Consider the following 14691-nt stretch of genomic DNA (forward strand, 5'->3'; position numbering starts at 1 on the left):
TCATTCGTAGAAGTGGTCAACCAAGCACTAAGAACAGGTCAGGATGCAATGTCTCATGAACTCAATGTGAACTGAACATTCTAGGGTGATGAAGGAATGTCTCAGCTTAAAATGGTTTAGCCAGAGTCATGTGTAGAAGCAAAACTTCCCATCAGATAGTGGAGCGGGGATTCGAACACTGGTCTCCATGGTCCTGCTCCAACACTCTAACCATTACACCACACTGTCTCTCCCTCTTGCATGAGCAATGCAGCCAGTCATAGAATTAGAATCACAAAATCTTAGAATTGTAGCGTTGGAGGGGTCCCCGAGGGTCATCTATTCCAACCCTCTGCAATGCAGAAATCCTGCCCACAGCCATCCCTGGGTGGGCTCTGTTATAAGAATTTTAAGGTCTAATATATATAATAAATGTTGATAAATGTACCAACCAAGAACGTACATAGATCAGCATGGGGAGACTGACCTGAAACCATTTTGACTCCCAAACTGACCAAATGTTTTCTCTGCAAGGAGGAAGGGGGTCAGGGAGCTTTCCCATTGTTACAGGAATTTAGTAATCACCATTTCAAAGGAATGGCCCGACTACCAGGAAAGGCAATCAGATAAGGCATTATCAGTTAACCTGGCAGACAGGAAAAACAACAACATTCAAATTTCTGTTGTAGACCACCTTTTCTGAGGCGTAGGCATGATGTTTGAGGGGGGTGGTCTTGGGCTACACCCCTTCAGTGATGTATGTATGATGTATGGAGGGGTGGTCTTGAGCTCCAGGAAAGGGAATTTAAAATGTCTATACATATAAGGGCGGACACACCTTGGTTCTGGGTCCTCCTCCTTTCCTGTGTGTGAGGGGAGCACCCTGTTGCAACAGATCAATAAAGATCAGGCTTACTAGCTGCTTTGCTTCTCAATATTCTCTGGTTGGCCTCTGTTATTTTCTCCTACCAATAGGGAACCTATATAAGGACTCTATATGGGCTCTTGGGTACCCCATAAGGAGAAAAGGGCAGATTTTGTTTACAACAGCTCGACCCACCAATCTTCTGGTTAACAGCTTGACGCACTGACCCATTGCACAACAGAAGCACCAATTGTAGTGTCGTAGAGTTGAGGGTCATCTAGAGGGTCAGCCCCCTGCAAAACAGAAATCTTTTGTCCAACATGGGATTTGAACCCACGACCTTGAGATGAAGAGTCTCATTCCATACCAGCTGAGCTAAAACGGCACAAAGTTTCTGGTGGTGGACAATCTGAGGTCAAGTTGCGGCGGGACATTTCTCTTCCCTGTCGTGGGTCCTGTTCAAGGCTATGTCCTTAAGGAAATGGATTCTGAACCATCTTGGGAGACATGCCTTTGGTTAGTGCAGAAATTAAGACATCCTGAGAGCCACCAAGTTGCAGAAAATTGGGAAGGAGGTTATAGAGGTCATACGGAATGGATTCCAAATATCACTGAGTTTGTGCATGGCAAGTCTGTGTTTGTATGCAAGTTGTACATATGTTGCAAGTTTATATACCACATTTTTCGCTCTATAAGATGCACCAGACCACAAGAGGCACCTAGTTTTGGAGGAGGAAAACAAGAAAAAAAATATTCTGAATCTCAGAAGCCAGAACAGCAAGAGGGATTGCTGCGCAGTGAAAGCAGCAATCCCTCTTGCTGTTCTGGCTTCTGGGATAGCTGCGCAGCCTGCATTCGCTCCATAAGACGCACACACATTTCCCCTTACTTTTTAGGAGGGGAAAAGTGAGTCTTATGGAGCAAAAAATACAGTAAAGCTTGTTCCGTACAGTTCTGTTGATAGCTTCAGTTACGAGTGATTGCCAAAGAAATTGCGCCCTGCTGTTGGGATTTCATTTGGCAAGGGTCGTATTTATCGCTAGGTGCAATATACTTCGGAAAAACAAGCACTTTAACCTTGGATTAATTTTTTTTTAAAGTAATAATAATAAAGAAAGTTCCAGCCCGCAGCCTCACAATCTGCCAGAAGCAGAAATTAAGGGGATTTTTAAAGAGTAGGAGAGGTGAGGGAATAAAAGTCAAGAGCAGAGAACTGTGCCTGATCACCGAAGAATTGATGCTTTTGAATTCTGGTGCTGGAGGAGACTCTTGAGAGTCCCATGGACTGCAAGAAGATCAAACCTTTCCATTCTGAAGGAAATCAGCCCTGAGTGCTCACTGGAAGGACAGATCCTGAAGCTGAGGCTCCAAGACTTTGGCCACCTCATGAGAAGAGAAGACTCCCTGGAAAAGACCTTGATGTTGGGAAAGATGGAGGCAGTGACGTAGCGTGGGTTGTCAGGACCCGGGGCAGGGCAAGTAATTTGCGCCCCCTAACCCATGGATTTGCACCCCCTAACCCTAAACCCCAGGTGTTGCGCCCGGTGCGGCCGGCCTCCCCTGCACCCCCCACGCTACGCCACTGGATGGAGGGCACAAGGAGAAGGGGATTACAGAGGACGAGATGGCTGGACAGTGTTCTTGAAGCTACCAGCATGAGTTTGACCAAACTGCGGGAGGCAGTGGAAGACAGGAGTGCCTGTCGTGCTCTGGTCCATGGGGTCACGAAGAGTCGGACACGACTAAACGACTAAACGACAAAAAACCTGACACCATCTGGGTGCTACTGAACTACAACTCCCATCAACCCTGACCATTGGCCATGCTAACTGAGGGTGATGGGGGCCTGGAGTCTGACAGGTTCTGCACCTCCGTAATAAGGAACATGCCAACAAGTCAGATAAATTATTGGCAGGCTGCCTTAAGAATACAGAAGCAAGGATTACGGGCCAAACTGGATCTGCAGTTAGATTCCTGCAATGCCTGTTGCGTTATTTAAGAGCACCTGAACTCCGTAACTGGAAATCATAACACCTCTGAATTTTGAGATGGCATCTGGTGCTGCACAAACACTTTCAAGCCCATATCATCTAAAATTGTTGTTATTATTATTCTTCCGTATTTATTTATTTATACCCAGCCTTTCCTCATGATGGGACTCAAGGAGACTTACGGATAAAAACATAGAAGAAACGACACCGAACAAGTAAACACGGACAGAAGTAAAACTATATGCTTCAGACTATGTTTAAAACACCCAGATAATTACAATAAAACAGCACCAGCCCTTTCATTAAAAGCAGCCGGTTCCTATCAGCCTGTTGGAACAAGAAGGTTTCACCTGCTGGTGGAAGGACAGAGAGGGAGGCCGTCTAGCGAAAATAAGACAGCAGATTCTGCACTTTCCCTGCTAAATTACAGTCTATTCCTGCCCACCATTTCCCGCTTTTGGACTTAAACCGATGCAGCATTTATCCTTATCACATGTGCAACCCCCTTGTGACCCCTTGGCTGGGGGGCCTGGAGTCTTGGGTCCTGGCTTGAAGTTTGAAGGGGCTGGAGAACACTCTCGGTGGTGGGGCCACAATAAAAGTGCCACAAATCAGGAGCGGAAAGACTGTTGGCAGGGAAGTTAACTCTTTCCTCGAGGAAATGAACGGACAACTTTGCAACCCTTCGCAGCAGGTCTTGCCCCTAGCGAGCAGCTGCCAGGACTCTCTAAGGCTCCTCCTCTTCCAGATGTTTCCCATGGAGGCGCAAGCTGGGTCTGTGCACCTCTGGCCTCTGTTGTTCTTGCACATTCTTGGAGACCAGCGAGGAGGGAAGCTTGTTATAGCAGGAGAGGGAGATTCCCTGGATTCTTAAGCGGCTCCTTAACCCCCCGCGCCCCCCCCCCCCCGCTTCAAGTACCAAGGCCCAAGGCATTTGAGAACCAAGGTACCACTGTACAGGATCCCTGACAGATAGCTTTCAATGGGATGTTTTTGGGAAATATTAGCATGGGTGACACCTGGCTTGAGAGCAGTACATGTGAAAAGGATCTAGGAGTCTTGGTTGACCACAAACTTGACATGCGCCAACAGTGTGACGCGGCAGCTAAAAAAGCCAATGCAATTCTGGGCTGCATCAATAGTATAGCATCTAGATCAAGGGAAGTAATAGTGCCACTGTATTCTGCTCTGGTCAGACCTCACCTGGAGTACTGTGTCCAGTTCTGGGCACCACAGTTCAAGAAGGACACTGACAAACTGGAACGTGTCCAGAGGAGGGCAACCAAAATGGTCAAAGGCCTGGAAACGATGCCTTATGAGGAACGGCTAAGGGAGCTGGGCATGTTTAGCCTGGAGAAGAGGAGGTTAAGGGGTGATATGATAGCCATGTTCAAATATATAAAAGGATGTCACATAGAGGAGGGAGAAAGGTTGTTTTCTGCTGCTCCAGAGAAGCGGACACGGAGCAATGGTTCCAAACTACAAGAAAGAAGATTCCACCTAAACATTAGGAAGAACTTCCTGACAGTAAGAGCTGTTCGACAGTGGAATTTGCTGCCAAGGAGTGTGGTGGAGTCTCCTTCTTTGGAGGTCTTTAAGCAGAGGCTTGACAACCATATGTCAGGAGTGCTCTGATGGTGTTTCCTGCTTGGCAGGGGGTTGGACTCGATGGCCCTTGTGGTCTCTTCCAACTCTATGATTCTATGACATTAATAAGCAGCATGCCATTTGTCTTCAGGTAAACTGTGTGACACTGATTGCACTTTGGAGCATGTAGAATCCGAGGATTGTAGACTTCGACGGGAAACCCAAGAGTCATCTAGTCCAGCCCCCTTCAATGATAAAGAATATTTTCTTGTATGCAACAACAGCAGCGAGAATGTTGATAGCCAGTAATTGGAAAGGAAATTATGTTCCAACCAAAGAAGAATGGTTGAATAAATTATGCGAATACTTGGAATTAGCAAAGTTGACTGATTTGATTTGACAAAAACCAAAAAATATTAATCCAGAAACAATGGGAATTGTCTAAATGATTATTTATGCAGACAAGGATCAAATGTAAGGTATTGATTGTGTTTAGAATAGATTTATGAAAGATTTAGAAAACTTATTGATGAGAATATTTGTGTGAGATTGTATGGGAAAAATACGGAATAACAGATACAATCTTGCTTAAAATGTATATAGGAAGTGCCGTGTAAGCGATGGAAGTCAATCAATGAAATTTTATTATTATTTTCATATTGAGATATTTGTAGAATAAACTTGGAAGAAATTCTTCCAACCTTTTTTCTTCTTTTCTCTTTTTTCTTCTTTTCTTATATATGTGCTTATTTGAAATATATATGTATGTATGCATTTGCAATATTTTGCTTATATTTTGTAACAGTTATGTTAAATAAATTATTTTTTTTAAATAATAATAAACAACTTGTAGAATCAACTTGGAAGAAATTCTTCCAACCTTTCTTCTTCTTCTTTTCTCTTTGTTTTTTCCCTTCTTTCTTCTTTTCTCTTTTGTTCCTTTCTTATATATGTGCTTATTTGAAATATATATTGTATGTATGCATTTGCAATATTTTGCTTATATTTTGTAACAGTTATGTTAAATAAATTAAAATTTTTAGTAATAATAAAAAGAATCCTTGATAGATGGCCATTGAACCTCTGCTTCAAAACCTCCAAAGAAAGTCCACAAAGTACAGGATAAAGTTACCCTGATTCTCAGTGCATGGCCCACACAGCATTATGACAAAGGGAAAGCAAAGGCACACCCAGAGATCTCAAGGATGCCTCTCCACATTCCAGACCTCAGCCGTGCCCTGCAAAACAGGTGGGCATTATCGTCTGGGAAAATCAAGAGATGCCAACAGCAAAGCGAACTCTGGCCAGGCAGAAATGTGTTTGGGTTGGCAGGCAGAGCCCTGCAGCTGCTCAATGCAACTGACATGGCGCACAGAAGAGCTAGCCTCTGTCATAGAATCATAGAGTTGGAAGAGACCACAAGGGCCATCAAGTCCAACCCCCTGCCAAGCAGGAAACACCATCAGAGCACTCCTGACATATGGTTGTCAAGCCTCTGCTTAAAGACCTCCCAAGAAGGAGACTCCACCACACTCCTTGGCAGCAAATTCCACTGTCAAACAGCTCTTACTGTCAGGAAGTTCTTCCTAATGTTTAGGTGGAATCTTCTTTCTTGTAGTTTGGAGCCATTGCTCCGTGTCCGCTTCTCTGGAGCAGCAGAAAACAACCTTTCTCCCTCCTCTATGTGACATCCTTTTATACATTTGAACATGGCTATCATATCACCCCTTAACCTCCTCTTCTCCAGGCTAAACATGCCCAGCTCCCTTAGCCGTTCCTCATAAGGCATCGTTTCCAGGCCTTTGACCATTTTGGTTGCCCTCCTCTGGACACGTTCCAGTTTGTCAGTGTCCTTCTTGAACTGTGGTGCCCAGAACTGGACACAGTACTCCAGGTGAGGTCTGACCAGAGCAGAATACAGTGGCACTATTACTTCCCTTGATCTGCGTTGTTGCTAGCAGACCTAGCGGCCTGCATTTTTTAGGAAGAAGCTGCTGTCGGGGGGGGGGGGGAGTTGCAAATATTAGCCCCCCCCCCCGAGCAGGAATGGGGCTACTGCAACACAGATTTGCCATCGCTTTAAGGAAAAAGCAACAGCACGCTGTCAGATTAAGCAGCTGAAGATAGCCATCTTAATTGCGCCGCTCTCTGGGGGCGAGCAACGCCATCACTGTAAATGTGCTATCGGGAACTTTCCCACCCTTAAAAGGGCCCGAGTCACTTCTACTCATGTTCCACCAGGGCTTTGGGTGCATTCGAACACCTGCTCTTCACCTCCCTCCCTCAGCCACCCACGCCGATCCTGAAATGGCTTGAGGCTACCAGGTGCCCATTGCCATTTCACTTTCCTTGGCAGGGGTAGGCAAACTAAGGCCTGGGGGCTGGATCTGGTCCAATCGCCTTCTCAATCCAGCCCGCAGACGGCCTGGGAATCTGCATGTTTTTACATGAGTAGAATGTGTCCTTTTATTTAAAATGCATCTCTGGGTTATTTGTGTCCTGGATGCTAGGCAGGAAAAACTACGGTGGTTTTTGTGTGTGTGTATGTATGTTTTTGTAAAAAAGAAAGCTCAACCAATTTTGGGTAACCCCCCCCCCCCAAAAAAAAAACCTTTAAAAAGCTCAACAATTTCGGTGGTTTTCTTTTTTAAAAAAAGCAGCTCAACAACTTTCAGGATGTCCTGGTTTGTACTTTTTGAAATATGGCAACCCTAAGATAGAAGGGACGCAGGTGGCGTTGTGGGTTAAACCACAGAGCCTAGGCCTTGCCGATCAGAAGGTTGGAGGTTCAAATCCCCGTGACGGGGTGAGCTCCCGTTGCTCGGTCCCTGCTCCTGCCAACCTAGCAGTTCAAAAGCACGTCTAAGTGCAAGTAGATAAATAGGTACCGCTCCGGCGGAAAGGTAAACGGTGTTTCCGTGCGCTGCTCTGGTTCGCCGGAAGCGGCTTAGTCATGCTGGCCACATGACCCGGAAGCTGTACGCCAATAAAGCGAGATGAGCGCTGCAACCCCAGAGTCAGCCACGACTGGACCTAATAGTCAGGGGTCCCTTTACCTTTAAGATAGACCCACAGGTGCAGAAAGGTTGCTGATCCCCTGCCCCAAATCAAGATAGAAGCAGATAGAAATTAGCCAGGCACATTTTGCGAGTGGCATGGGTCCAACTGCAACCACGTGGAGATCTCTGGATGCCAACTGACACCTCCACCTGGCTGGTCCCCTCCAGCTTTCTTAAGCAGGTCAGCAGAAGAGCTTATTTATATACCATCTTTTCCCTCAAGGACTACATGGCTCACCCCCCCCCCGTTAATCCCTACGGCGACCCTGTGAGGTAGGTTATGTGACTGCAACTGACTCCAAGGTCACCTCGTGGGTTTCATGACGGAGTGGGGATTTGAACCCTGATGTCCTAGTCTGACCCTCTAATCCAGTATCCCAACCTTGGGCCTCCAGCTGTTTTTGGACTACAACTCCCATCATCCCTAGCTAGCAAGACCAATGGTCAGGGATGATGGAAATTGTAGTTCAAAAACAGCTGGAGGCCCAAGGTTGGGAAACACTGCTCTAATCCAGCCTTTCTCAACCCGTGGGTCCCCAGATGTTGTTGGACAACAACTCCCATCATGCCTAGCTAGCAAGGCCAGAGCTCAGGGATGATGGGAGTTGTAGTTCAACAACATCGGGGGACCCACAGGTTGAGAACCACTGCCCCCCACTGGCTTCTTAAGAGGACTTCTGCTATGGAGCAGCTCTATAAAGTCAGTAAATAAATATGAGGAAAAGCGAAATGTCACGTAGGAAAAGATCTGAAGGTTGAATTTTATTCTGGATTTGTTTTATTTGCTGTGTTGCAAACAGCTTTGAGATTATCCCCCTTTAAAATATAAAGCAGTATAGAAAGGAAATGAACAACAATAATAATTTCTGCAGCAAAAAAAAAGGCACCTAAACATTCTGTTGTGGTGACCACAATGTAAGTTTTTAAGTGCCATTTGGCGATTAGCTTATATATCTGATTAGCAATCTATGATGACTCTAAGCTCAGCGTTCAAACCACAATGACTCGGAAAGGAGTCAGATTGTGGTTGTTTCAATGGACAGCTTCTAGTTTTACCGTATGGGAAGGAGAGATAAATAAACACGCTGCAACACAGAGTCTCATACAAAACAGTGAAGCCTTTTTATTTTTTAAATTTTCCTTTGTTGTTGCGGTTGGAGGCAAGGACAGCCTTATTACACTTTTAAGGAAACCTCTCACAACTAAAAAAAAAAAAAAGTGAATACTTTAAAAAAGGCATTGACAGTTTTACACAGGACTTGAGCAGAAAAAACAGACACGTTTTCACTTATTTTATTTTTTTAATAATTCTTCTTTTAAAAAAAGGTTATAAAGTGTCTGGACCTCGTTGGCATCTGCCAAAGTGATGCTTGCCCGATATAAAAGCACTGGGTATAATAGTAAAAACCAACAATAATAATTTAGCTATGGCTCAGAGGAAAAACGAACAAACCAACAAACACCCCAAGTAACTGGTCTCCGTCTACAACAGCCTCCTCCAACTTGGCGCTCTCTCCATGTTCTGAACTACAACTCCCAGAAGCCTCAGCCAGCTGAGGGCGGGGCTGATGGGAGTGGCAGGACGTCGAATTAGGGAAGGCAGGCCTATGAACTAATGGCGCACCGAGTTTTTAAAAAAGGGAGACATGTAAAATCCCACTGCTGAAGGAATCAGAAGGATCGTCCGGTGTATCTTTGGGAAAACACATTTCAAAAAGAAACAGAGTGGGTTGGGAAAATTCAGACACACATCCCAGAACACTAAAATATTGAAGCCAGGCGTACCAGTCCGGAAAAATGCCCCCTTGCGCCCTCAGCAGGGATTAGAAGCTGCCCTCGATTAAAACATCGCCAGCGATTTCACCAAGGTTTAATTCGCTTTCCCGCCACCACAGCCAAGTGGCGTGGGAGAATTGGTGTGCCAGGAATGCTCTGTGCCAACTGCATGGCTGTCCCCCCCCCCCTTGGGGTCGGGCGATGCTCAAGCTAGGGCGCCACCCCGTTGCCTCGATAGCGCAAGAGCAGTGTTGGAAGAAGCCGGCGGAATTTAAGGCGCCCCCAGACCACTGGAAGATTAAATGGGGTGTGAGGTCGATGTGGTGGCAGCCGTTCCAATTTCCTTCCTGCCAGGTGTGTTCCCTTCGTCCCCTCCCTTCCCAAAAGGCTCTTTCCATGCCCCCAAGGGTGCCACAGGGGAGGGCTCGCTCGCCCCCACCATGCTGCACATTCAATGCAATCGATTGCTTTCCGGTGGGAAAAACTTGTGCACGGGGAAATGTTGGGCAAACTACGCCCATCACTTCTGGGATGTTACATTGAGGGTGCAACGAAGGAGGGTCTGAGGAATTCTCTGGATGCCTTGGGGTGGAATGCATAGCTGTCAACTTTTCCCTTTTCTTATGAGGACTCCTATTCGGAATAAGGGAATTTCCCTTAAAAAAAGGGGAAATGTTGACAGCTATGGTGGAAGGAGCCTTGGAGTTATGCTGGAAGCCCCCTTTCTCCCCTTGAACCATAAAACCTCATTTCATTGTGACGTTTGCATTAGCAGTTGGAAATCCCCCCTCCGAAAAAACATTATCATTGTTTTTAATAATTAAAAAAAACCACACACACACATCATTTAAATTCACATTCCTGGACATTGTAATGAGCCATATCATACCAGAGCCAAGAGGGCGTTTCAAATCCCCACTCTCGGCTGCGATGTGGTGCAAAGAGCCTTGAGATCTGTGGAGGAACATGATCACTTTTGCTTTACAACAGCCGGGAGAGAAAAATTGCCTCTCCCAATACCACACACACAAAAACCACAAGAGGCATTGCAAATTTATATATATGTTTTCCCCGCCTCCCTGCTAGAGGACACACGCAAGTTTTCATGTTTTTTTAAATCTGAATTCAAGATTTCCACACTATAAGGCTATTAAGAATGCTGGTATATCTGTGTCTGGCTGAGCCAGTGCTCTGAAGTAAGGTCTGAAGACATTTTATGTGCTATGATTTTTTAAATTTTATTTTTCTAAAAAGAGACCGATGGGGAATTTTTTTGCAAAAGGCGCACATTTGAGAGAAAGAACGGCGCTTTTCGGAAAGGATCTTTTTAAAAAAAAGTTGGCGCTTGTGCCCTTTTAAAGAACATTCTTGATGCAGCAGGTAGATAAAAATAACTTTTCCCTGCCTGTGCTGACCACTGCTCTCCAACCACCCCCCGCAAGTTCATGGTCAGCACAAATGGTGGTCACATTTAATTTGAGGGAGGGCACTGTGTTCCCCAGATACTAATCTTGGGCTCTGGAGCAAGCTGAGTGGCCAGACTCTATCGTAAAGATGGCATCTCCAGGCTATGAGGTTTTACGGCAAATGGGCACATTATGTGCTGATGGCAGAAGGTTGCTGACTAGGGGCCAAAGTGAGGAATGTGCTTCCTGAAGGATCCCCTCTACCTGGAGGCTGGCAGTGAAATATATAAACAGGCTCGATGCTTCACTCCTTGGACGTGACAACTATAAGCAACATTTAAGAAATAAAATTAAAAATTAAAACCGGGAGGGTCAGGATAAAGTTGTGTTGGCGCGACCACCTCTTTCCGATACAGGCATCCCTGTCCTAATTTGCACCACTTGAGTCCGAGGGAAGAGGAAATCCAATTATTTGAATGTTTCACGTGGGAGGAAATCGCAGCAGTGCACATGAAAGCCATTTGCCAGAAGAGGTGGGTGGGCCGAGTCTTCCTTCTCCCTGACATGCTAGCTGTCTACATGCAAGGAGCCCGTGCTTCCGCACAACAGTCTCTCTGCCTGCAGCCCGAAATCCTGGGGAAATGGTGCAATCCTGCTTCTGCCCCAAGAGTTAGCCCAGATTTGGGCGCAGGCGCAAAATTAGGCCATGCGTATTTTGTGCTGCGATCTGCTTGAGTCCACCCTAGTCTGCAAGGCTTTCCCCCCATAAATCTCATTCCCCCCCCCCCAATTTGGTAGAAGCTCACCCAAAGCAGCTGCCTGCCTGCTCCCCCCCCCCCCAAACTGTTCCCTCCACCAAGTCACGCCTTTGCAGGCTGAACAATTCCCACCCATCCTCCATCCCATAACCTGCTGGCTGCACACTTGAGCTCTCAGCACAGGAAATCGCTCCCACCCACGCATGGAAGCCGTCAAGAGGACTGCACATTTATCGTCAACCGGAAGAAAGCTTTCCGGGCCAAGGGAGACAACCTTAAAAGTTTAAAAAGCAAAATGCTGAACTTTTTTTGCTTGAAGGTATTAAAAACGCAACTGAAACTTCTGCTACACAAACAAGAGGAAAGCAGTAGCTGTGGCGTCTCTGTGGGCTGCGCATCTCAGATCGGGGCATGTTCACCTTCAGAGCACTAATAATAACAAGGCTTACAGGGAGGCAGAGCAAGTCTCCGCGCACTTTTGCCAAAAGCAAAGATCCTCGATTTGCTCATGGGGACTTTAATTCATCTATTTCCGACACGGATTACCGCTTCGGCCAGGGAGTTCTGCATGCAGATGGAATGTGTGCACCTGCAACCAGTTGCACGCCTGTGATTAACGTTGCATGCCATTCCCAAGCGCCAGAAAAGGAGGAGAGCACACAAAACGTGGCTATGTGCCCAGAACTCCCATTTTTTTGCTAGCAAAACAAAAAAAGCAAGTTTCAGGATCTCATGACCTTTGAGCAATCCCTGCTGAAGATTTTCATAATTTGGAAGTGGGGCTTCAGTAGCCAAGCCGCAAAATAGGACTAGGGAAACCAGAATGAGGCAAGAGGGGCAGAATTATTATTCCTCACCCCCCCTCCCGCAGTCCCCTGATTTCTTGACCCATAATGCACTGGGGGTAGAATTGTTACCAATGTTTTTTGCACTGAGGGGCACATAGCCTTAGCTCCCTAGAACAGCCATTTCCCTGCTGAAGGGGGGGATTTGGGGGCTGTGATTTCTGCATGGCTCCAGTATAAGACCAGCCGCTGCTGCTATGCTCACACAGCAAATCTGCAAGCACCCAGGCGGCAATGGCACAATTTAGCTTTGCAAAGACAAAATCACCAGAAATAACTTGTGCGTTTAATAGCGATTAAAAACTTTAAGCATGAAAACCGACGGTGTGGCTTGGGTGCTCTTGACAAGGGCAAAACTGCAGCACGGAAAATGGGTTTTAAAGCTTCCGGTAACCTCCTCACAACCTGTGAAGAGTCAGAGGAGAATTTATTAGCCTGCCTTCTCCTGGGTCCAGCTTCCTCTGTCTCTTAAAACTGGACCCACAAGGTCCGGGGATCTCCCTGGGTGCCAAAATTACATTGCATGCTCATTTATTCTTCTCCCGCGAAGTGGGATCTCCTCGTAAACGTCCCGCGACTGCAGGAATAGCTGCAAGGGGCAGGAGCGGTTCCTTTCCCCTGGCCTGATCTCTTAAGGCTTAGGGCGGAGACAGGAATAAATTGTGCAGTCCTCCATGTCCAAATCAGATGTCGTTCCATGCATGAAACAGCTGTCTGTCTCATGCCTCTTCCCAGTTCCTGAGCCCAATGCCAAACATTCCTGAAGCCCTCTGTTCTCAGACCAAAAACCATTTTTTACTAGCTACCTGCCTCCCCTGACCTCGCTCCTGTCTCTCGTGCAGGTAAGCCAAACCTTTGCCAATGAGCTACAACCCTAGGATGCCCTTGCAAGCAGAGGCAAGGATGGGAATCGGATGATTTAAACGTGAAGGGACCAACTTCTGATCACACACACACACACACACACACACAGAGGAATCGTAGCACCTGGGAGACGGAATCTCACAAGGTAGAACTATGATGCCTTCGGCAGAGAGCCTGTTTGCTTTCCTGATGTGAATTGAAGAGAAAATTCCCTGTACCTTTCCCAAATGGAGCAAGGAAACCCCCTTCGTGGGGTTAGATCAAAGATTGCAGCAGGTTACCCAAATAGACCACAGGACTACCTTGCAAGAAGGTGGCTACTAACCCATCACGCCATTACCCAACCAATGCCATCCCTCCGGCCAAAACCAACTTGCCACCTGGGTTCGAGAAGGCCTGGCAAAACCTGTCAATTGGAGACCACCATCCCCAGCAGAAAGGGGGGGGGGCAGTGGCAGGGTGGCACTGCCAAAAGAGCTTTTGGCTTGGTGCGTCGGAAGCCACGCTAGCATCAGAGAGAGCTGAGGCAGTGGCAAGCGATCTGAGCTGCAAGAAGCCTATCCCACCCAAAGCGATCCCACTCGGCCCCTGCTGGGACCTGCCCCTGCCTGGAAAGGAGGTGTTTTTTTGGGGGGGCATGGAAGAGGGGCTGTGGTGGTCCCAGATAGATACACCCCACCACCAAGGAACAGAAGCACAATTGCATTGTGGTGTGCCATCGTCACACTTGGCGAGTGTTCTGCGAGGAGAGGGGGACAGGGGGAAAAACAACAACATAATTTCTAGGTTTTTTTGGGGGGGGGGGTGGACTCAGCCACCTTCCTTCCTAGGCTCAGATCCCAGCGCTGCCGGATTTGGCGGCGCCGAACAAGGGGAATCCTGCCCAGTGGGGAAGGTTGCCGCCTGGGACTTCAGAGGTCAAGCCCTGTGTTTGTGTTTGCGGAGTTTGTGTGTGTGTGTTTTGGCAAAAGGCTATTACTGAGGTTACATGATGCAGCATTTGTTCTTGTGGTTCTGTGGGTCCTTGAAACGCAGCCGCTGTTTGGGCCGGTACTTCTCCAGGTACGTCAGCTGCTTGCTGTTGATGGCTCCGCGGCGCTTCCTGGCGAGGAGAGAGAGAGAGAGAAAGAAGGGAGGGAGGGGATAGAAAAATCAAAGCTTTGGTGTGCTGATCAAAAACACCTTGCAAGCGTTGAACACACACACACACACAGCTTCTTGACCCCAAGTAAAACCTTTCCTGAAGTCCTGGAAGAGACCCTCACATGCCGGAAGAAAAAGCTATCTTTGCCAGCCCCAGTTAGGTGTTTCCAAGGCTGTGCAGCAGCAAAACTCTCTCTTCCGCAGAAAGGGCTGGTCAGAGCAGCCCCAGCTGTGCCCTCGATTCCAGATGCGGGAGGGTGGGGCTTATAATAATAATAACGATAATAATAATAATAATAAATAAATTTTATTTATACCCCGCCCTCCCCGGCCAGAGCTGGGCTCAGGGCAGCTGACACCAATAAAATCACAGTAAAAAAGATAGGGGAAAAAGAAAAAGAAAAAAACAATTTAAAAT

General features: G+C 46.9%; 1 protein-coding gene across 5 annotated transcripts in view; it reads right to left on the reverse strand.

The window, feature by feature from the left end:
* Positions 1–8579: 8579 nt before the first annotated feature.
* PTP4A3 (protein tyrosine phosphatase 4A3) overlaps positions 8580–14691 on the reverse strand; it is a 100244-nt gene continuing 94132 nt past the window's right edge. For all 5 annotated transcript variants that reach the window (XM_079984555.1, XM_079984558.1, XM_079984557.1 and 2 more), the window contains one exon: positions 8580–14232. In XM_079984555.1, coding sequence (XP_079840681.1) covers positions 14115–14232 — 118 coding nt within the window. In that variant the 3' untranslated portion in view covers positions 8580–14114. The remainder of the gene's footprint in view (positions 14233–14691) is intronic.

The sequence above is a fragment of the Podarcis cretensis genome (genome assembly GCF_951804945.1).
Source record: "Podarcis cretensis genome assembly, chromosome: 7".
Taxonomy (NCBI): Eukaryota; Metazoa; Chordata; class Lepidosauria; order Squamata; family Lacertidae; genus Podarcis; species Podarcis cretensis.